Raw genomic sequence first — 21,549 nt, 5'->3', positions numbered from 1 at the left:
GTGGTCTTACTTGTGGAATTTCAGGCATCAACAAAGAGGAGACTTTGTGCTTTCCTTAGAGTAGGTGGGGTACTTTTTCCAGACCTCCTTCCAAAAAATGTATATATTCACTACTTTCCTAAGACTCCTGGAAACACATGGAGGATCTTAGCAAAGTTGTTAAGTCACTCCTACCTTTTCCCACCAATGCTATTTTAAAAAGCATCAAGTACTGCCACCTCATGGAGAGGAGCAGTGTTACAGCAGTCAGAACCAGAACAGAAAGTTGCAAGTGTTCTTAGATGAAGGGGCAAACTGTGTCTTGCTTAAACCTCCTAGTTGTGCTGGAGCCTATAGAAATAAACTGCAGTCAGTCTTTCCTTGAGCCAACTGGATTTCCAGGTGCTCCAAAAGTAAGTCATTCTGGAACCCAAACATTAAGGAAACAACCATATAAAGAGTGTGCAAGAGGGGAGAAGGAGATGTGACAAATTGAGATAGTAGCATTGACATATATACACTAGCACATGTAAAATAGCTAGTGGGAAGCAGCTGAATAGCACAGGGAGCTTAGCTCAGTGCTCTGTGATACTCTAGAGGGTGGGTTGGGGCAGTGGGAGGAAGGATCTAGAGGGAAGGGACATATATGTGTGTCCATAGCTGATTCATCCGAATATTACTACTGGAAAAACCATAGCTTTGACTATACAGACCTTTGTCACCAAAGTGATGTCTTTGCTTTTTCATACGCTGTTTAGGTTGGCCATAGCTTTCCTTACAAGGAGCAAGTGTCTTTTAATTTCATGGCTGCAGTCACTGTCTGCAGTGATTTTGGAGCCCAAGAAAATAGTCTGTCACTGTTTCCACATTTTCCCCTTACATTTGGCATGACTCATTGGAAAAGACCCTGATGCTGAAAAGATTGAGGGCAGGAGAAGAAGGGGGCAACAGAGGATGAGACAGTTGGAAGGCATCATCAACTCGATGAACATGAGTTTGAGCAAACTCTGGGAGATAGAGGAGAACAGGGAAGCCTGGTGTTCTGCAGTCCATGGGGTCACAGTCACATACAACTGAGCGACTGAACAACAACAAATAGCTGATTCAGATTATTATATAACTAAAGTGACTGTACTCTGATTTCAAATTTTAATTAATCTTTTTAAAAGAACGTGCAGAGGGGAGAAACAAACACATTTCCCCGAGGCAGGAGTGAGCTTGGTTTGTTTTCTGGATGGAAATGAGGCCGGTGGTGGGGTAAGAGGCAGGTAAAGAACAAAGAATGTCTTCTATACACCCATCTTCTTCCCAGCTCTGCTGTCTCTTCTCCATGTGGGTCAGACCATCTTCTCAGCCTCCCAGAGCTGTTGGAGAATTAGAGGAGCCCGCGCCTGTAAAGTGCACGCACATAGTGGGCTCTCTGTGTGTGTAGGCTCTCTCACCTTTGGTGGCCACAGGTTCTATCCGAGAATCCAGGCTCTCTTCCCAGGTCCAGCCAGAGACCCAGCATTGCATCCTCCCTGGGAGGTGGGGGCCTCTGGTCTCTGAGTGTTCATCCTCACAGGATAATGCACGATGAAGTCAGTGAGACCGAGAACATCCGGAAAAACCTGGCCATTGAACGCATGATCATTGAAGGCTGCGAGATCCTTCTGGACACCAGCCAGACCTTTGTGAGGCAAGGTATGGCCTCTCTACCCTGTGGCCCCCACCCACCCCCGGCCAGGTGGGCCCCGGCAGCAGGAGCAGGCCACACTCAGTGACACCACCAGTTGGCTCGGCTGCCACGTGCCAAAGCCTGCCGGCATGACTGCGGCGTATTCCGGGCCTGCTGGGGGAAATGTGACAGCTATATGTAGACGGCGGTGTCTATACATATAGACACCTGATATTGTCAGTTTTCACAGTTTCCTTGTCTCTAGATGTAAACACAATTCTTCCCAGATGGGCTTGGTTTGTCTACTGTATACCATCGTAAACACCGACATCTCCTTTGAGGGAGAGAATACGGGGTGGAGGATGAGGCCAGGTTCTGACTGGCCCCCTGAGTCGTGAGCAGTTGCAGTGTCCAAGGTGGCGTTGACAAGGGTCAGTCCCTCTGTCCTGTACTCAGCCTCCTTGGCCTTCCGTGATCACAATGGTTCTGGGTACAGTCCCCTCACTCTTGGGCTTCAGCTGACCTTGGGGACACTGTTGAGACCCTCAGCCCTGGTGAGAAGGGTGGGTGAAGCTCTCTGGAGCCCAAGGGACTGACTTCCAACTTGGGGATGTTAGAGCCACAGTGCCTTTAAGGTCAGCTCATTCAGATTCGTCGGCCTGTGGGAAATTCAGTGTCTCCTTTCATGCCCAGAGGTGATGCCTCAGGATGGACCTCCACCTTCCTTCCTTCCTTCCTTCCTTCCATCTAGTCCTGGAGGTCTCTGACTACATGAAAGGCTGGCCTGAGCAGCTGTCACTGGTCCCCGCTGCCCTTGGCCTGAACCCCCTCTACTGGGAGTTTGTTCTGAGCCCCTATGTCCTTCCCTGGGGTCCACCCTGGGACCTGCTGAGCCCAGAGCCAGCCTAGCCTGTGACCCACTCCCCTGAGCTGTGCTGTGCCCAAACTGAGGGGCTGGGCTGGACCTGGAGATCAAACAGGGAGCCCAACAAGCCCTTTCTCATTTATTCTGTCTCACCACCTCCGTGGATGCCTGCCCTATTCATGCCAGTCCAGCTCAGATCTCCAGGGATGCCTAGAGAGTAGACCCTGCTCCTCCCTCCAGGGCTGAATGTGCAGGGGAGAGGGGCTCAGGATACAGGGAAGGGGGTCCATGCAGTGATGAATGTGGGCAGGACGCAGACAGGTGGCCCAGAGCAGGGCTAGGGAGAATCAGGGAGGGCTTCCCGAGGAGGTGGCATTGGACTGCAGCAGAACACACTGTGATCAATTGGCCATGTCAACCGTGGCTACATGTGGCAGCAGGGACTTAATGTGTCTTGCTAATCTCTCTGGGCCACAGCCAGCTCCCCACTTCTTCAGTCTCCTGCCACCCCCAGGCCCCAGCCTAGTCCTGCATTCTCACCCTAGGGGCCATGTCCTTCAGCGTTTCTTTGCTTTCTAAGGCCCTGGCCCTGGCTGGGTGGGTCAAAGTTCTGGCATGGAGCTTCTCTCGTCATCCCCTGCCCCCCTAAACCCCACCATGCGGCCCCAAGGAAGGGCTGGAGGGGATGTCTGAGTCACCTGTCTGCTACCAGGAGCCAGGATTGCCTGGTCCCACTGCCGTGGCCACCGGCATCACCACCCACGTGCAGCTTCAAAGCTGGGTCAGGCACAGGTCGTCCTGGAAGATGGATTCAGGGTCTCTCCTCCATCCACAGGTTCCCTCATCCAGGTGCCCATGTCCGAGAAGGGCAAGATCACCAGGGGGCGCCTGGGGTCCCTGTCCCTGAAGAAGGAGGGCGAGAGGCAGTGCTTCCTGTTTTCTAAGCACCTGATCATCTGCACCAGAGGCTCTGGCGGAAAGCTTCACCTGACCAAGGTAAGGCCGGGGCTGGGGAGCTGCTGGGGCTGGAGGTCGGACACCACAGTGACCTGGGGGTCCTGACCAACACTGACCAGGGCCCAGACAGTGGGCAGGGGTGTCAGAGACGCTCAAGTATACACACACACACACGCTGACTGCTCCAACTGGAAGCTTGGAATGAGCGAACCATTCATGGGTTTTCTACTGGAGAAGTCATGGGAAATGGGAAAGTGAGTACAAAGGAGCTCCCCACCCCCACCCCCCCACAGCTGGGAGCCGGGTCAGAGGAGCCAGGGGGTTCTGAGAAGCTCTTTCTTAAATTTTTATTTCTTTATTTTTAATGTATTTATTTCTGACTGTGCCGGGTCTTTGTTGTTGAGAATGGGCTTTTCTCTAGTTTTGGCAAGTGGGGGCTGCTCTCTGGTTGCAGTGCCTGGGCTTCTCATTGCAGTGACTTCTCTTGCTGCAGAGCAGACTCCAGGCCCACAGGCTTCAGTAACTGCAGCGTATGGGCTCAACAGTTGCAACTCCTGGGGTCTAGAGCACAGGCTTAGTAGCTGGGGTGCACAGACTCTGTTGCTCCAAAGCATGTACGATCTTCCTGGACTGGGGATTGAACCCATGTCTCCTGCATTGGTAGGCAGGATTCTTTACCACTGGACTACCAGGAAAGTCCCCGGATAAGCCCTTAAAAGTCCCGTGTGTGTATGTGAGGGGCCAGTGGAGGATGGTCACATCTGGCTGAGGCAGAGCAGCACCGAGAGCCTTTTTCTCATTTCCAACCAAAAAGGAGATCAGACAGCACCCATTTCTGATGCCTTTGAGCACTCACACCCCCAGCACCCCAGGCAGAAGCTACTGCTCCCCAACACAGCACATGGCTTATCCCACTATTGAGAGCTCAGGATTTGATCCCACCTCTGTTTCTCACACTGTGTGAGCCCGGACACTTCCCGCACCGGTCCACACCTCACTTCCTCATCTGCTTTGAAATAAGGGTGGCTGTCCTCACCAGGGGCATGCACAGATGCAGGGAGGGGCCCATAGACCTGCTATGGGAGGTGTGATGCCCTTGCCTCTGTAGCGATAGCCTCCCCAAACTGTGTTCATCCCCATGAAGGCTTGCTGCAGCAGATTTCAAGTCTGAACACGCTGTGGCCTTGAGAGGGCCAGAAGGAGCCCTTAATTAAAGCAGAACATCAGGGAAACCATTCTTCCAGACCCTGGACGCCTGGCCCGTAGCCTCCTGCAGCGCTAATAGATCAAGCAGTGGCTTCAGGGAACCTACTGCTTATGTTAACATGTCGACAAATTAGCTGGTCGGCTGCATGGGGGGAAATTAATTTACAAACATGGAATACTCCAGTTTCAACCAAATTGTGTGTCGAGGAAAGCATTCATTATTTATTAGCTCCGGAGTTTCTTTTGGAAAGATCTCTGTTCAGGCTGGAGGAATGGTTCTTCCAGCAGGTGGGAGTCAGTAGGGGTGCTTTGGACCGGAGACTTGAAGGCAGCTTTTCAGTCTGAAAGCACATGCCTTTGTGTTTGTTCATTTTATCTTATTTTGGTATGGGGGGTTGTTTATTTATTTGTTTGAGTTTTAAAAGTCTCTTAGTATACTGGTAAAGATGGAATGTGGGCACTACTCAAATTCTAGTCTTGCTACTTACCCGTGGGTGACCTTACTAAGCCCCAGTTTGCATGCATACTTAGTCACTAAGTCATGTCTAATTCTTTGCAACCCCGTGGACTGCAGCATACCAGGCTTCCCTGTCCTTCACTATCTCCTGGAGTCTGCTCAAACTCCTGTCTATTGAGTGGGTGATGCCATCCAACCATCCCCTTCTCCTCCTGCCCGCAGTCTTTCCCAACATCAGGGTCTTTTCCAATGAGTTGGCTCTTCACATCAGGTGGTCAAAATATTGGAACTTCAGCTTCAGCATCTGTCTTTCCAATGAATAGTCAGAGTTTATTTTCTTTAGGATTAACTGGCTTGATCTCCTTGCTGTCCAAGGGACTCCCAAGAGTCTTCTCCAGCACCACAGTTTGAAAGCATCAATTCTTTGGCGCTCAGCCTTCTTCATGTCCAACTCTCACATCCCTGCATGACTACTGGAAGAACCATAGTTTTGACTAGATGGACCTTTGTGAGCCTAGGCTGAGGAATTTCAGACTTCTGGAGACTTAGGGCCACCAGGTGATGCCTCGGAGCTACTGTGAGACAAGAAGCGACGTGCAAGCTCTCCATCCCCAGCCCAACCTCACCCTCCTCCAGGAGAGGCATCTCTGAGCCAGTCCCAATTGAGTCACTTCATTGGGCTTCTTTTTAACATTTAATTTTCTTTTAAGATTTTTTTTTTATGTGGACCATTTTTAAAATCTTTACTGAATTTGTTACAGTATTGCTTCTGTCGTGTGCTGTCACCAGTTATGTCCAACTGTTTATGACCCCATGGACTGTAGCCTGCCAGGTTCCTCTATCCGTGGGGATTCTCCAGGCAAGAATACTGGAGTGGGTTGCCATTTCCTTCTCCAGGGGATCTTCCCAACCCAGGGTTTGAACCCTTGTCTCTTACATCTCCTGCACTGGCAGGCGGGTTCTTTACCACTAGTGCCACCTGTGTTTTGGTTTTTTGGCCGAGAGACACGTGGGATCTTAGTTCTCCGACCAGGGACAGAACCCATACCCCCTGCATTGGAAGGTGAAGTCTTAACCACTGGACCACCAGAGAAGTCCCTGGGCTCCTCATATGAAGATAAAATTCTTCAACTTAAAAACCAGAATACCCTCTTGGCTATGATGTGCACATACACATGCGTGTCTGTCGCTTTTAGAGTCCCTCCTCATACTGACATTCTGGAACTCCGAACCTAGAGCATCTCTCCCCCCCCCCCCACCCCCACCCTTGATTCAAGGTGGCCCTGCTGTTTTTCAGAACGGAGTCATATCCCTCATTGACTGCACCTTGCTGGAGGAGCCGGAGAGCACGGAGGAAGAAGGTGAGCGCGAGGCCACCTGCAGGCCAGTGTGTCCTCACACAGATCACACACTCGCACCCCGAGAGGTGGAGCCCAGGCTGTGGGAGGAGAGGAGGATGCTGAAGTTCGGGGATCATTGTCCTGGATCTGGAGAGGCCAGTCTGGGTCTTTAGAGAAGGAGCTCCCTGGCCCAGTGGGTGACTACCTCCACCCCCTTCCTGGTTCCTTCCAAGCTCCTTGGGTCCCTGGGTTTGGGGGTCCCACAGGTCAGAGAGCACCCCTCATTAATGCATCCATGTGCTGCATGCATCGTTGCTCACTGGACAGCCAGGAAGATGCCAGACCCAGCTCTGTCCTCCAGTGCAAACAGGTGGGGTGTGCAGGGACACACGTGCTCCCACCAGAGGGAGCGTAGGGGACCATCCCCCACAGTGAGGCTGGCGGGACCAGGACCTAGGACAGGAAACAAGACTCGGGGAGAAGGGAGCATGTGAGGGGGACCTCAGCACACCAGAAGGGCCAGGTAGGGGGGCCCAAGTGCCTGGAAAGCCTTGGCATGGGGCTGTCTCTGGATTTCTGTCTCCCGGGGAATTAGAGTTGGGGGATGGGCCTGTTATTTGGGGTTAAGGGTTGAGGTCACTGCTCTCTCTCGATTGGACCCAAGTTGCTCCTGCTTCGTGACTCCCCAGCGAGGCTCCGGATCCCTGCCCTGAGGGTACACCAACTGGATGGGCCATCTCCGCCCTTCTCTAGATCAGGACTCCATGGGCAGGGCTGTGTCTGAGGACCTCAGATTCTAGTCCCAGCTGGGTCTCGGGCTCAGGTTTTGCTGGGAGCTGGGAGCCTCATCCACACACTCACATATACACACGCATGCCCTGGTCAGCCCCAGGGAGCTGAGCTCTGCACCCCTCATGACCCTCCACCCAGGGCAGAGCCAAGCAGCCCCCACAAGGCAAGAATAAGCCTGTAGTAGTTCACCCGAGGCTCTTACCAGCATGATCTTCTTCAGTCTTGGCCAGAGCCGGTCCAGACCCCGGTGGAACTATCAGTCCCCAAGCCCTTTTTCCTCCGGGTCCAGGAAAGGTAGAGACACAGCCCCAAGCACCCCCACTCGACATGCACACACCCCACTTCCGAGCAGCCGAAACTATCGCATCCCCGGGTCACCACACGGAGCGGGAACCCCTCTCCCCAGCAAGGCACCTTCAGATTCTCAAGTGTCAGCACCGGAAGGGTAGGAGAACTCAGAGCCATCACATCCCACTCTACTTGTGGAAAGACGTCTGAAGCCCAGAGCAGGAAGGGCACCCCCTCCACCCCAGAGTCACACAGCCAGCAAGTAGAGCCCAGAGCTGTAGCAGGCCCTTGGCAACACTCAGGCCAGTGAATGCGGAGACATTGGAAGGAGTCCCTGAACTGTGATCTTAGTCTTTCCAAATAAAGAGAGTTCAAGGAGCCCTACAGGTTAAGAGCAGAAATAAAAATACCCAGGATTTACTTTGGCTTTGGGGACCTCTCAGCTGAGATAAATGTCCAGCCCAGCAGCTCAAGATCTAAGGTTCTCTGGTCCCTGGATCACCTTGGCAGAGCGGGAAGTGAAGTGAAGTGAAAACCACTCAGTTGTGTCTGACTGTTTGGGACCCCATGGACTATACAGTCCATGGAATTCTCCAGGCCAGAATACTGGAATGGGTAGCCTTTCCCTTCTCCAGGGGATCTTCCTAACCCAGGGATAGAACCCAGGTCTCCCTCTTTGCAGACAGATTCTTTACCAGCTGAGCCACAAGGGAAGCCCAGGATGCAAAGCAGGAGGACCTGGCTTAACCCCTGCCCAGCAGGGGAGTGGAGGTGTCTTATGAAAGTCCTCCCTGGGGACCTCAGACCCTCACTGGGGTTAGGAGAGCAGAGTCAACTGGGGAATCCTAAAAGCTATTCCGACATGGAATCAGAGCTCTCCCTGTGTGGCTGGAAGCTACTCTGTACTCCAGGTCTCAGTCTTACCATCTTTGAAATGGGGATTCCTCACCTTAAAAAAGAAAAAAGAGTTCTGACTTAGAATATGAACTTACGGTTTCTGGGAGGAACAGGATTATTAGGGACTTTAGGAAGGTCGTGTACACATGTTCTATTTTAAATGAATAACCAACAAGGACTTCCTGTATAGCACAGGGAACTCTGCTCAATGTTATGTGGCAGCCTGGATGGGAGGGGAGTTTGGGGGAGAATGGATATATGTAAATGGATGGCTGAGTCTCTTTGCCATTCACCTGAAACTACCACAATATTATTCATCGGCTATACTCCAATGCAAAATAAAAAGCTTGAAGTTTGGGAAAAAATAAAAATACACCAAGACATGAATCCAGAAAACAAAAATATAGTTCTGAAGCTAGAAAGGGGCCTGATGCCCTAGCGATGGCATGCCTTCACCACCAGGTGAGGCAGGCATTATGCAGTTGTTTTCTAACTCAAAAAAGGCCCACACTCATCCTGCTAACTCCGTGTTTTGCAACTGGAAGCCAAAGGGTCTGGCCAAGATGTAGACCACTTGGATTTTAAGATCGGGGTGGAGCCAAAGGATTCACCACCCTTCACGGTCATCCTCGTGGCCTCATCCAGACAGGAGAAGGCGGCGTGGACTAGTGACATCAGCCAGGTGAGTGGTATCACCTGTCCCTGAGGGCAGGTGGTCCCTTCTTTCATACCTGCACTGTTTGGAGGAAGGGGCAGCTGCAGGGTCCTAATGGGAAAGACACAGGTATCAACAGGGACAGCCCCATCCAAGGCTGAGCCCCGCTAGCTGTCTGCTCCCCCAAGGCCCCTAGGCCTCCTGTAGGTGTGGGGGCCCCTTGCATCCAGAACATCCGTAGGGCAGGTTTGAGAACCCCAGGTTCCTGGGCTCCCTGTTGGTCCCCTGAGTTTACTACATTCACATCTCTGGTATGAGGCCTGGGAACCTACACATTAGCCCTGCAGTGGGCGGAGGACAGAGGAGGCTGGAGGCCCCACTGAGTTGGCCTTCAGTGAGAGAGACCCCAGGCCACTGTGGATCTGATCCTGTCCTTGACGTTGGACCTCAGAAGTCACCCTGAGAATGGCCAGAGTGAGACACTTTCACTTTCACAAACACCCCGGTGGGGGGGGCGGGGGGGGTGTAGGAATCATTATCCCCATTTTGTAGATAGGGAGGCTGAGGCCCAAGTAGGTCAAGTAAAGTCCCAAAAGGTCACTGAGCTGGGGACTTGACTTCTGGCCAGAATCCACAGGATGCTCTTTGTTGACCCTGCCCTTGCCTGGATGGTGCCCTTTGACCCTGTGTCAGGTGGGGGCACGTGAACCCTCACTGAGCAGAGCCCCTGCCAGTCCTGTCTCAGCACAGAGACTGAGGCTCTGACTGGGAGCCCTCTCTCTGACTCCAGTGTGTGGATAACATCCGGTGCAACGGGCTGATGATGAACGCCTTTGAGGAAAACTCCAAGGTCACGGTGCCACAGATGATCAAGTAAGTGCCCAAGCCCCATGTGGTCTGGGCTGAGCTCCAGAGATCGAAGGTCACACAGTGACGTCAGGGGGCTCGGAAGATGCTGAGTGTCACCTCTGCGGTGCTCTAGGCATGTGTTTGTTCTGAGTTTACGTCTATTTGGTTGATGGCTTTGATCTAGTTTTTGTAGTTGTTTTTGTCTTGAAAATGTGTATTTTTTTATTGTTGTTCAGTCGTCTGACTCTTTGCAACCCTATGGACCGCAGCACACAAGGCTTCCCCGTCCTTCACCATCTCCCCAAGTTTGCTCAAACTCATGTCAGCGATGCCATCCAACTATCTGATCCTCTGTCACCCTCTTCTCCTGCCTTCAATCCTTCACAGCATTAGGGTCTTTTCTAATGAGTCAGTTCTTCACATCACCTGGCCAAAGTATTACAGCTTCAGCGTCAGTTCTTTCAGTGAATATTTAGGGTTCATTTCCTTTCTGATTGACTGGTTTGATCTCCTTGCAGTCCAAAGGACTCTCAAGAGTCTTCTCTAGCACCCCAGTTCAAAAACATCAATTCTTTGGTGCTCAGCCTTCTTTATAGTCCAACTCTCACATTCAATTATGCTGTTTAAAATAGAATATCAGGAATGACACTTAATGCATTCTTTTTTTGTTTTTTTAGAAGATGGCTTTTTAAAAAAAATATATTTGTTTGTTTATTTGGCTGCACCAGGTCTTAGTTATGGCATGTGGAATCTAGTTCTCTGACTAGGGATTGCACCCCCTGCATTGGAAATGAAGAGTCTTAGCCACAGGACCACCAAAGAAGTCCTTATTTTTTTGTAATTTTTATTTTTTCTTTATTTTTTAATTGAAGGAAAATTGCTTCACAATATTGTGTTGGCTTCTGCCATACATCAAGTTCCCTATTTTTTATTTTTTATTATTTTTTTATTTTTTTTGAATAGCTATTTTTCTTTGGTTTGAGCACCCCAGGGAGGAGGGACCAGGGGGTGTCCTCCTGCTGAACTCAGCTTCCTAAGCCCCACTGGGTAGTGCAGCCCTGACCTGTACCAGGCCTGCTTCTCCTCCAGCATCCACTCACCTGACCCCCTCATGGCTCGCCCTACCACGGGTGGCCTGCTGGCCCTCTGACCTCCATCTGAACCTCTGAATCCCCAGCCTGCTCTGTCCCCCTTACAGACACCAGGAGCCAGCTGACCCACCCTGGGGGTGTTGTCCTGCCCAAAGCAAACATCGGGACCCACTGCCTCTTTGCCTCTTGGAGTACACACTCTGGGGAGCTGCAGACCATTGTGGAGCAAGTGTGTGAAAGGGTCCCCCCACATACTCGGTTTCCACGGCAGGCCTGATGGAGTGAGTGTGCCAGGAGCTAGGGGCTAGCCAAGGCAGTGTGTTGTCCATCAGGTGTTCTAAGCATCTGGATGAGTTTATGAGGACTTCTCCCCACCCCAGTGGGTTTCAGTATATTCACAGTGTCGTGCTACCATCACCGCTAATTCCAAAATATTCCCATCACCCCCAAAAGAAACCTCATGTGTATTAGTAGTCATTCCAGTTCCCCCCCGTTTCTACCCGCTGGCAACCACTAACCTACTTTCTGTGTCTGTAGGTTTGTTCGTTCTGGACAGTTCATGGAAATGAAATCTTGCAACACGTGGACTTTTGTGACAGGGTTCTTTCACCTGGCATGTTTTCAGAAGTCATCCATGTTGCAGTGTATATCAGCATTTCATTCCTTTTTATGGCTGAAAAATATTCCATTGTATGAACAAACCACATTCTGTGTATCCTTTCATCAGTTGATGGACATTTGGGTCGTTTCCACTTTTCCACAATTATGAATAATGTTGCTCTGAATATCCGTGTCCAAATCTGCTTTGTGAACAGATTTTCTTCATAGCTTGTGAACTCAGCAGCACATTATTCATTAATTTATTTATATTTAGTTTTGGCTACACTGGGCCTTCACTGCTGCACTCCGGCTTTTTCTAGTTGCAGTGAGCAGGGGCTGCTCTCTAAGTTGCGGTGTGCAGGCATCTCATTGCGATGGCTTCTCTGGTTGCAAAGCACAGACTCTAGGTATTCAAGGGGTCAGCAGTTGTGGTGCACAGGCTTAGTTGTCCCATGGCATGGGGGATCTTCCCAAACCAGGGATCGAACTCGTGTCCCCTGCATTGGCACACAGATCCTTAACCACTGGACCACCAGGGAAGTGCAAGCAGTATATTATTTTTAAGTTTATTGTATTTTATCTAGCACTTCTAGGAGTTTTATAATGTCAGGTCATCAGGCATGATTGGGAAAGAGAAGTTGTAGCCCATTCTTTCACAACTTCAGTCTTCCAAAGCTTTCGTTGTTCCCATCATAAGCCACTGCATCCTTGATTATTGGTGTGTTGGGGAGACAGTGATGGTTGGGCCGTGGTCCAGCCCTCAGGGAGAGCACGGCCTGGCTGGGGAGACAGCCATGGACTCAGGCACCTTCAGACCCAAGTCCTTCCTTCATCCCTCCCTCCTTCCTCCTCAGGTCCGATGCTTCCTTGTATTGCGATGACGTGGACATTCGCTTCAGCAAAACCATGAACTCCTGCAAAGTGCTGCAGATCCGGTACGCCAGCGTGGAGCGGCTACTGGAGCGACTGACCGACCTGCGCTTCCTGAGCATCGACTTCCTCAACACCTTCCTGCACTCTTACCGTGTCTTCACCACCGCCGTTGTGGTCCTGGACAAGCTCATCACCATCTACAGGAAGCCCATCAGTGCCATCCCCGCCAGGTGGGCAGGCTCCTCCACATCCCCCACCTGACTCCACCCCCCAACCCCGCCTCGGGCTGATCCACAGACCTCCTGGGCCCCGGAGGGAAACTGAGTTCAGCCTCAGGCTGGAACCTAAGGGGCAGATGTGAGCACTGTCCCAGAAACGAGCCTGCCCTCTGCAAAGACGTGGGAGAGGGCTGGCCTGCCTGACGCTCCTGCTCGGCCCCAGCTTTCTCCTCCTGCCTTGAAGCTCCAGGGGTGGGGTAGAGTTTGGGGGTCACCGTGTTGTATCCTCCCTAACCTCCTTGAACCCTAGGGCCTGCTCTTCTTTCCACCTTCCCCACTGAAGAAAGGAAAAAAAAAACAAAGGGTAGACTCAAGAAAAGAAGGGGGGAGGGTGGGAGGAAAGTCCGAGAAAGGGAGAATCTTATCCCTTTTCTGCTTAGACCGCATCTTGCTGTAAAGAGAGGAGGTAGCCCCTTTTTGCACACTCGGGCTGGTTCCGCCTGTGGAGGGCAAGCACCCAAGTGGAGTGGAAAGGACACTGGGTTTAGAGTCAGGAGGCAGCAGAGGAGTCATTTCCCGTCTCTGAGCCCCAGCTTCCTTATCCATAAACTGTGTGGGCCTGGGTGAGGTCAGAGCGTGTAGGTGACACAAGGCCTGTGCGGGGGACAAAGGGAGCTTTCTTAGAAGCCTACAGGTCAGGGGAACCCACAGAATGTCAGATCAGCCGCTGCTGCTGACCAGAAGGAGGTGAAGAGGGAGCTTCAGGCAGACCCGCTGCCCCACCAAACCCATGCCCGCCCCCCAGAGCAGGACTCTTGGGCCCAGAGAAACCTGGCCACTGGCCATTGAACCCTCCGGCGTGGCCTCCTCTCAGACCTGCCTACTCAGAGGACCCACCCAGGGTCAGGGATCATGAAGATGAAGGAGCCACCACTGCCCTCTGGTGGGGACCAGAGACAGAGGACTCCCGCGGCCTGGGCAGGCAGTCAGGCTCCACTGGGCTGACCGTCTGTTTTCATCCCCCACCCCACCCACCCCTGCAGGTCACTGGAGCTCTTGTTCGCCAGTGGCCAGAACAACAAGCTCCTGTACGGGGACCCCCCCAAATCCCCACGTGCCACCCGCAAGTTCTCCTCACCACCGCCCCTGTCCATCACCAAGACGTCATCGCCCAGCCGCCGGCGGAAGCTCTCCCTCAACATCCCCATCATCACAGGCGGCAAGGCCCTGGATCTGGCCGCTCTCAGCTGTAGCTCCAACGGCTACACCAGCATGTACACAGCCATGTCACCCTTTGGCAAAGCCACTCTGGACCCCAGCAAGCTCTACGTGTCCAGCAGCTTCGCCAACAAGATCCCAGATGAGGGTGACGCCGCCACTGAGAAGTCCGAAGAGCCCTCTGCCCTCAGCAAGCAGAGTGAGTGGATGCCCCCAGGCTCAACGGCCACGGAGGCTGGCCAGCTCCCTTGGGGCAGGAGGGGGAGGCTGAGGGGGTCCAGCCAGATTACGGTGGCCATGCAGAGGCTGGGTGGGGGAGAGGCAGGCAGAGACACTCAGGAAGGTAGCTGACTGTCCCCACCCCCATCATCAGGTGTCCCATTGCCCTGATAACTGCTTCCTCCTGCATCCTTGTATCTGTCCATCTCTGCAGCAGACGTGCCCTGGGCCAGGCCTCGGTCAGGGCCTGCGAGAGAAGAGGACAGCAGACCTGGCTCCTGCCCCCAGGATTCACAGTGTGGCTGAGAAGCAGGGCTAGACATGGAAATAAGACTCCTGATGCGTGTTGTGTTGGAGGGGTGCTCAGGAGACCCTGGGGAGAGTCAGAGAAGGCTTCCTGGAGGGCCCGTCAGATCTAGATGTGTCACATATAGAGGAAGGGAGAACATTCTAGACCAGCGGGATGGAGTGGGTGAGACTAAGGGGCGAGGAAGAGTGTTGTGTGTTCAGAGAACAGCGTGAAGCGCAGCACACACCTGCGATGCTGGGTGTGGAGATGACGGCTACAGGTGATGGCGGCCAGGCTGGGCCCTCACTGTGCTCAGAAACCCAACCATTCCAGGACAGTGTCCCTTTGGAGGGTTATCTGACTCTGTCTGGGGTTAGGTCAGCCCACATCCTGGGTGACACCAGCCTTGCAGTGGTTAGCATACATATGCATGCACACACACACACGCACGTATACTCAACCCTGGGCTGGACAGAAGCCCCCAGCCTTCAAGGAGCAGGCCTTGGAAAAAAATTTAAGATGGTTGGACTTTCTCTCCTCTGGGTTGAGAAGGGGGAAGGCAGGGGAACCTCCAACAGAGGGCATGGCTGGGAAGGGTGAAGCCCCCAGGACCTCCATACCAGGTGACATTTACTGTGGCGCGTGCAGTAAACGGGATGCACATGGCTGAAAGTCAGTTACCAAAGTGACAGCCTACCAGAGAGCCCCAGAGGCCATCCTGCAGGAGCAAGGGGCAGAGTCCTAGCCAGGAAACACGGCAAGTAAATGTCATTTGGTTTCCGAGGTGGAATCCTAGACTACAAAGGGGACACTGGGTAGAAACTAAGGAAATCTGAATAAAGCATGGACTTTAGCTGAAAAAAATGACTAGGGACTTCCCTAGAGGCCCAGGGGTTAAGACTCTGTGCTTCCAATGCAGAGGGCCTGGTTTAGTTCCCTCATTGGGAAACTTAGGACCTCGAGTGCCACATGGTGAGGCCAAAAATATTAAAATCTTTTTGAAAAAGTCAGTGATTATTTGAGAAATACCAAATTGTTTCCTGTTTTCCTTCCAGGCTCAGAAGTCTCCATGAGGGAAGAGTCAGACAATGATCAAAACCAGAGTGACGATGGTGACGCTGAGACATCCCCCACCAAATCTCCAACAACACCAAAATCGGTCAAAAGCAAAAACTCTTCAGGTACAGCTCACCAACCCGGAACTGCAAATAGATTCCAGACGTTGTGTGAGATGCAGGTGGGGGAGGGCAGCAGGTCAGGCTGAGGGAGACCAGTGGGTGTCACGCCTTGTGTTTTATGAGTGACTCCTCAGTGCAGGAACCCGGCTGCACTTCCCAGACTGGGGGCGACTCTGGGGGCTGCAGCGCTGGCTGGGTAATCCTTCTGTTCCTCTCGGCAGTCCCTCCACCGACCTCAGACCACGCTGTGTAACCCACCCCATCCAGATGGGCAGGAAGGTCCATCTTTTCGCTTCATTTATGGAGGATCCGGGTTTCCCTGGTGACTCAAGACGGTAAAGAATCCTCCTGCAATGCAAGAGACCTGGGTTCAATCCCTGTGTCAGGAAGATCCCCTGGAGAAGGGAATGGCTACCCACTCCAATATTCTTGCCTGGAGAGAATTCCATGGACAGAGGAGCCTGACAGGTTACAGTCCACAGGGTCATAAAGAGTCAGACACGACTGAGTGACTCTCACTGACTCCCTCATTGAATTTGTTGCAGTATTTCTTCTTTATTTGGGTTTTTTGGCCCTGAGGCATGTGGGATCTTAGCTCTCTGACCAAGGATCAAACCAGCACCCCCCGCACTGGACGGTGAAGTCCTAACCAACCGGACCACCAGGGAAGACCCAGAAGGAGCTTCTTGAGCTGCTGCTACACGTCAGGCTCTGTGTTGGCTCTTTAATCATGTGACACCTTGCCGCAGGGCCTTCCTGTTTTTCATCTGACAGAAGAGTCTCTGGGAGGTTGTGATGATGCCGGGTCCAAGTCTCAGACTCAAGATCCAGGAGGGCTCTCAGGGGGCCATCCAGGTCTCTGGTTCCCATAAAGCACCTCCCCACACATAGGGGCAGGGGCGGGGGGCTCTGAGGAGCCCAGAGTTAAGGCATGAGCTCATAGAAGCCCCTTGTATCTCCAGCTGCCTCCTCAAGCCCCTGCTCCCACATACAAAGCGCAGCCTGAACCCCAAACTCCCTAATTTCCCAGGAGACCCAGTAAGTCACAGGGTCACCCACCAGCAGAGAGAGACTGCCAGGACATTGCATGGAAGCAGAACTCACAGACAGCCAAGTTCCAGAAATAAGCCTTGAGTTTTAAAATCAATCATTTGCTCCTCAGTGCCTAAGGATTAGTACTTTCTCCTAAGAATGGCTGCTCTCCAGAGTTTTCTCCAAGATGAAGCTAAAGGTTTCTGGAGTGAGATTCTACTAATATCCCTGCTAAAAAAAAAAAAATGATGATTGTTATTGCATTGATATTCCATGGCATATATGTGTTGTTGTTCAGTCACTAAGTCTTGCCCGACTCTTTGCGACCTATGGACTGTAGCCCACTGGGCTCCTCTGGCCCTGGGATTTCCCAGGCAAGAATATTGGAGTGGGTTACCATTTCCTCCTCCAGGACATCTTCCTGACCCAGGGATCAAACTTGCATCTTTCCGCATTGGCAAGCAGATTCTTCACCCCTGAGCCACGAGGAAGTCCATGGGCATATATATATATATCTTTTCACATATATATATATATATATATATATATATATATGTATCTTTTCATATATATGTTTTTCACACAATACTAAATACTTTCATCTGTGTTAACTCCTTTAATCTTTACATCCACCTTTTGAAGCAGGTATTATCCCGAGATTACATAGACTCAAAGAGGTTAGGTAATTTACCCAAGGCCACACAGCTAGTAAGTGGGGTGAGGACTTGGACTGCAGTGCTCTTTCCACCCCCACGATGATGCCAGGGAGCCCGTCAGTGTGAGTTATCCACATCAGACTTTGCACAGGTTATGTGTTCATTCCAACTAGGCATAAAGGGTGAGATAATACACCAGGCTGTCCCTGAGTAGGCCTGGGCCCAGCTGGGCCTACAAGGTAAAAGGTTTGGGGCTGCAAAGAGATGCAAGGAGTGGTTGAACTTTCTCCAGAAGCAGGAGGGCTGGTGGGACCTTCTCATCTCAGCAGGAGAAGCAGAAGGAGGCAGACAGGGGCTTTCTCTGCCCTGAGGCAGCCCTGGGGTGAGAGAGTGGCATGGGTGTGTCCCTCCCCGGGGACCGCAGCAGGAGACCAGACCCCATGCCTGCCACCTGACCAGCCCTGGTTGCAGTGAACACAGCCTGCCTGTCCAGAGGCCTTTCTAGCCTTGAGACCCATGGTTTCCTGAGCCAAGGGTTGGATCAGCGATGGCTGAGGCTTGATCCCCTGCTCCCCACAGAGTTCCCCCTCTTCTCCTACAATAATGGAGTGGTCATGACCTCCTGTCGTGAGCTGGACAGTAACCGCAGCGCCCTGTCAGCAGCCTCTGCCTTCGCGATAGCAACTGCAGGTGCCAACGAGGGCACCCCGAACAAGGAGAAGTACCGGAGGATGTCCTTGGCCAGTGCAGGTACAGGGTTGGCTCACCACCTTGATGACAGCACCACCCCAGGAGCTTGTCCCCCTTCTGATATGGAGTGCAGGTTGCCCCAGGCCCTGGCAGTGCTGAGCCTCCTGCCTGGGGGCCCCTTCCTCCCCACCCATCCGCTTTGCGACTTGGCAAACCTTTGCTTGGAGTCAAGCCCACTGCCTGACGGATGCTCGGCCACCCGCTCTGCCTCCCACTTTCATGGTGGAATAGAGGCCGCCAGAATCCTCCAGTGGCCCCTGAAAGCTGCAGAGATCCGGGAGAAGTGGGCCTGTATGGACTGTGTCCACAGGAAGTTGAGCCATCCGGACTCCTTGGTCAGAACCTGGGCTGGTTGTCAGATATTTTCTCATCCCCCACCTAGAGCACCCCCGTCCTTCCCCCGGCTCCCCCAGATCTGGGGTGTCTTATCCTCACTACCCTCTCCCCTCTCTGTCACCTATGTGCCAGGCTTCCCCCCCGACCAGAGAAACGGAGACAAGGAATTTGTGATTCGCAGAGCAGCCACCAACCGCGTCCTGAACGTGCTCCGACACTGGGTGTCCAAGCATTCTCAGGTGGGTGGGACCCCCAGGGATGCCCCACAATCCAGGCGAGCTGCTGGGGACCAAGATCATTGACCCAGGAACCAGCTGCCCTGATATTCTTGGGAGGGCCTGCTCAGATCCCCTACAAGGGGACCTAGGACATTCCAAAGGGACAAGGGGCCTCTGCTCTCCACCTCTGTCTACATCAAGGCTACCTCCCAGGTCCTGGCTTAGGGTTGTAGAAATCAAGGGATGCTCCTTGGCCTTACAGCGCCTTTTACCTCCAGATCAGTCGGCTCCACTGATGCCTGGCAGACAGCTGGGGAAGAGGGAGATGAGGCAGGAAGCCTGAGTGGGCAGACCCTGCATCCTTCCGCCCTGGCCAGGCAGGGACCACCTCAGGGCAGCTGAAACAGTAGCCAGAGCCGCCCTCCTGTCTTCCCTGCAGGACTTTGAGACCAACGACGAGCTCAAATGCAAGGTCATCAGCTTCCTGGAGGAGGTCATGCATGACCCAGAGCTCCTGACCCAGGAGCGGAAGGCTGCGGCCAACATCATCAGGTGGGGGCTGGGGACAGCCTGCTGAACGGGGGCCCTGCCCTCTGCCTGCTCACGGCCAGCCAGAGGCGGGGGACAAGGGGGAGGAGGGCCCTCCCCAGACCAGAGGACTGTCTCAGGCGGTTGCTCTGGGAGGATCTCGGAGCCCTGGGCAGCCTGGGGGCTGGACAACACTCCTGCAACCAGGATCTGGAGTGGCTTGTCCATGTGTGTCCTCCCCTCTACCTACCCACCTCAGACCTGGAGACAAGAATGCTGCCTGCTTCCCCATCCACACCCACTGCTGATACCCATCTATTCCACGCTGACCTGTGTGATAGCCACTAGTGATGTATGGGTGTTAAATCTAAATTAATTAAATAGGGACTTCCATGGATGTCCAGTGGCTGAGACTGGGTGGCAGGGGGCGGCCAATGCAAGGGGCCCAAGTTTGATCCCTGGTCGGGGAACTAGATCCCACATGCCAAAACTAAAGATCCCATGTACCTCAACTGAGACCTGGCACAGCCAAATAAATAAAAATAAATATTTAAGATTAAATACAATTTAAACTCTAGTTCCTGAGTCACATGAGCCACAGGGAGCTGGTGCCTCCTCAGGGGGCAGCTTAAAGAACATTCCCGATTCCACTAAATGGGAAGTAAACCCAAAAAAGGGGGGATATGTGTATGCATATAGCAAATTCACTTTGCTGTACAGCAGAAAGTAACCCAACTGTATCCCGATAAAAATTTTAAAATAAAAAAAATTCTAAAATGCAAAATTTTGTTAAAAGAACATACTGTCATGGAGGAGGGCTTTTGTCCAATTGCACTGACGAGCCTGTCTCCAAGTGCTCCAGGGAATATGGTCGAATTGAATTAAATTGTCCCCAGACCTATCCTTTTTCCTCCTGTGCCAGATTGGGCCTCTCCTGGCAGAGGTCAGAGGTCAGGTGGCACATATCCAAGCCCTGCTGACTGAGTGATGCACTGTGTGACCTCAGGCAAGTCCTGTCTGTGAACCTCATTTTTCCTCCTCTGTAAAATGGGTGAACAACACCCACTTCCAGGGTTGTGGTGAGGCTGTGGTGAGATCACCTCTGCAGATCTCAGGGGTGTCAGACGCAGGCCCTGGTCCACCCACTGCCCACCCCTGCTGACTCAGGCTGCCTTCTGGCCCTGCCCAGGTGCCTGGACTCAGGGTTAGGCCTCCCAACCTCACTTCCTGTCCGGCTTCAGCTTTCTCTCCCTGCCCCGTGGTCATAGACTTGCATCCACTTTCTGGTCGACAACCCAGTCTCCAGGCTTCCTCCAGCCAGACCATCCAGTTTGCTTTCCTGAGGCCCGGGCTACAGGCCCATAATTTCTGCAGGCTCCACATCCTAGCATTGCTTCCAGACCACCCTCCCTGCCATACCCACTGCCTGGACACACATACACACACACACGTGCACACACACAGTCAGCCCCCAGGTCCTCCATGGACTTCCTCCTCATCCTAGGAGACATGCAGGACTGTGCTAGACCTTAGGTCTACGGGTCAAGTCAGGTCAAGTGACCCTCGGACAGGGAGCTTGTTTGGACTGCTGCTGAATGCAGGGAGTCAAGTGGGCCCTGGTGTGGATGGTGGACCCAGAGAGCCCCAGCTGTGGGTCTGCTTCCTTGGAGGGAGAGCGTGGGTGGTTCAGGCAGGCCCTATGGCCTCCGGACTGTCCCCCAGCCATGGCCTGCCTCTTTGGCCCCGTCCCCCGGACTCATGATTGCTGTCAGAGTGAGGGCTCAGCATTTTGGCCTGATGCAGGAGCTCTGCCCTCATCCCCACCAGTGCTCAGGACCCACTGCTCAGCACCCACTGCTCAGTCGCTGTGAATGGCCTCCCACCTCTGGGCCTTTGACCACCACCTTGCTGCTTTCCCCTGTTCCCCCTGCCCCGTCTGGAAGGCTCCCCAGCACCTCTGGCCTCTCTGATGCTCCAGCCTGAAGCTCCTTCCACTCATTCGTCCCATCACCCCACTGGCCGGTGCATCGGCCACATGTCAAGCCCAGCCCCAGGTACCTGAGCTACAGGAACAAAAGGGACACCAGTCTGCTTTCAGAGGCTCCTGGCGGATTTGGAGGAGTGGACCAGGCACAGGCATGGCCGTTCCCAGCTGGGGAGCCTGGGGCTGAGACCACAGGAAGCCTAGTAGCTGAGGGAGCCCCAGGAGGGGGCCTCACCCATCCAGGAGGGTCAAGGAGCTGAATCATTGAAGACATCAATGATAAGAGAGGGGCAAGGGGGCTCCTGGCCTTGGAAATGGCAGAGCAGAGACAGAGGCGGGTTGTGTGTGGGGGCAGGGAGGGGAATGCCTGAAGGCAAGGGGTGTCACCAGCTTCTTGGGGCTCATCATTCCCTCTCA

At 53.1% G+C, this 21,549-nt stretch overlaps 1 protein-coding gene across 1 annotated transcript in view; it reads left to right on the top strand.

Moving 5' to 3' along the window:
* RASGRF1 (Ras protein specific guanine nucleotide releasing factor 1) overlaps positions 1 to 21,549 on the top strand; it is a 101,116-nt gene that overhangs the window by 53,399 nt on the left and 26,168 nt on the right. Inside the window, exons 9-19 of the mRNA XM_065906523.1 lie at positions 1,544 to 1,662; positions 3,337 to 3,497; positions 6,419 to 6,482; positions 8,984 to 9,120; positions 9,884 to 9,966; positions 12,488 to 12,736; positions 13,768 to 14,141; positions 15,506 to 15,631; positions 17,896 to 18,066; positions 18,535 to 18,641; positions 19,060 to 19,172. Coding sequence (XP_065762595.1) covers positions 1,544 to 1,662; positions 3,337 to 3,497; positions 6,419 to 6,482; positions 8,984 to 9,120; positions 9,884 to 9,966; positions 12,488 to 12,736; positions 13,768 to 14,141; positions 15,506 to 15,631; positions 17,896 to 18,066; positions 18,535 to 18,641; positions 19,060 to 19,172 — 1,704 coding nt within the window. The remainder of the gene's footprint in view (positions 1 to 1,543; positions 1,663 to 3,336; positions 3,498 to 6,418; positions 6,483 to 8,983; positions 9,121 to 9,883; positions 9,967 to 12,487; positions 12,737 to 13,767; positions 14,142 to 15,505; positions 15,632 to 17,895; positions 18,067 to 18,534; positions 18,642 to 19,059; positions 19,173 to 21,549) is intronic.

The sequence above is a fragment of the Muntiacus reevesi genome, chromosome 15, assembly GCF_963930625.1.
Source record: "Muntiacus reevesi chromosome 15, mMunRee1.1, whole genome shotgun sequence".
NCBI lineage: Eukaryota > Metazoa > Chordata > Mammalia > Artiodactyla > Cervidae > Muntiacus > Muntiacus reevesi.
Note: the sequence above shows the minus strand (reverse complement) of the source record. Positions and strands in the feature narration are given on the sequence as shown.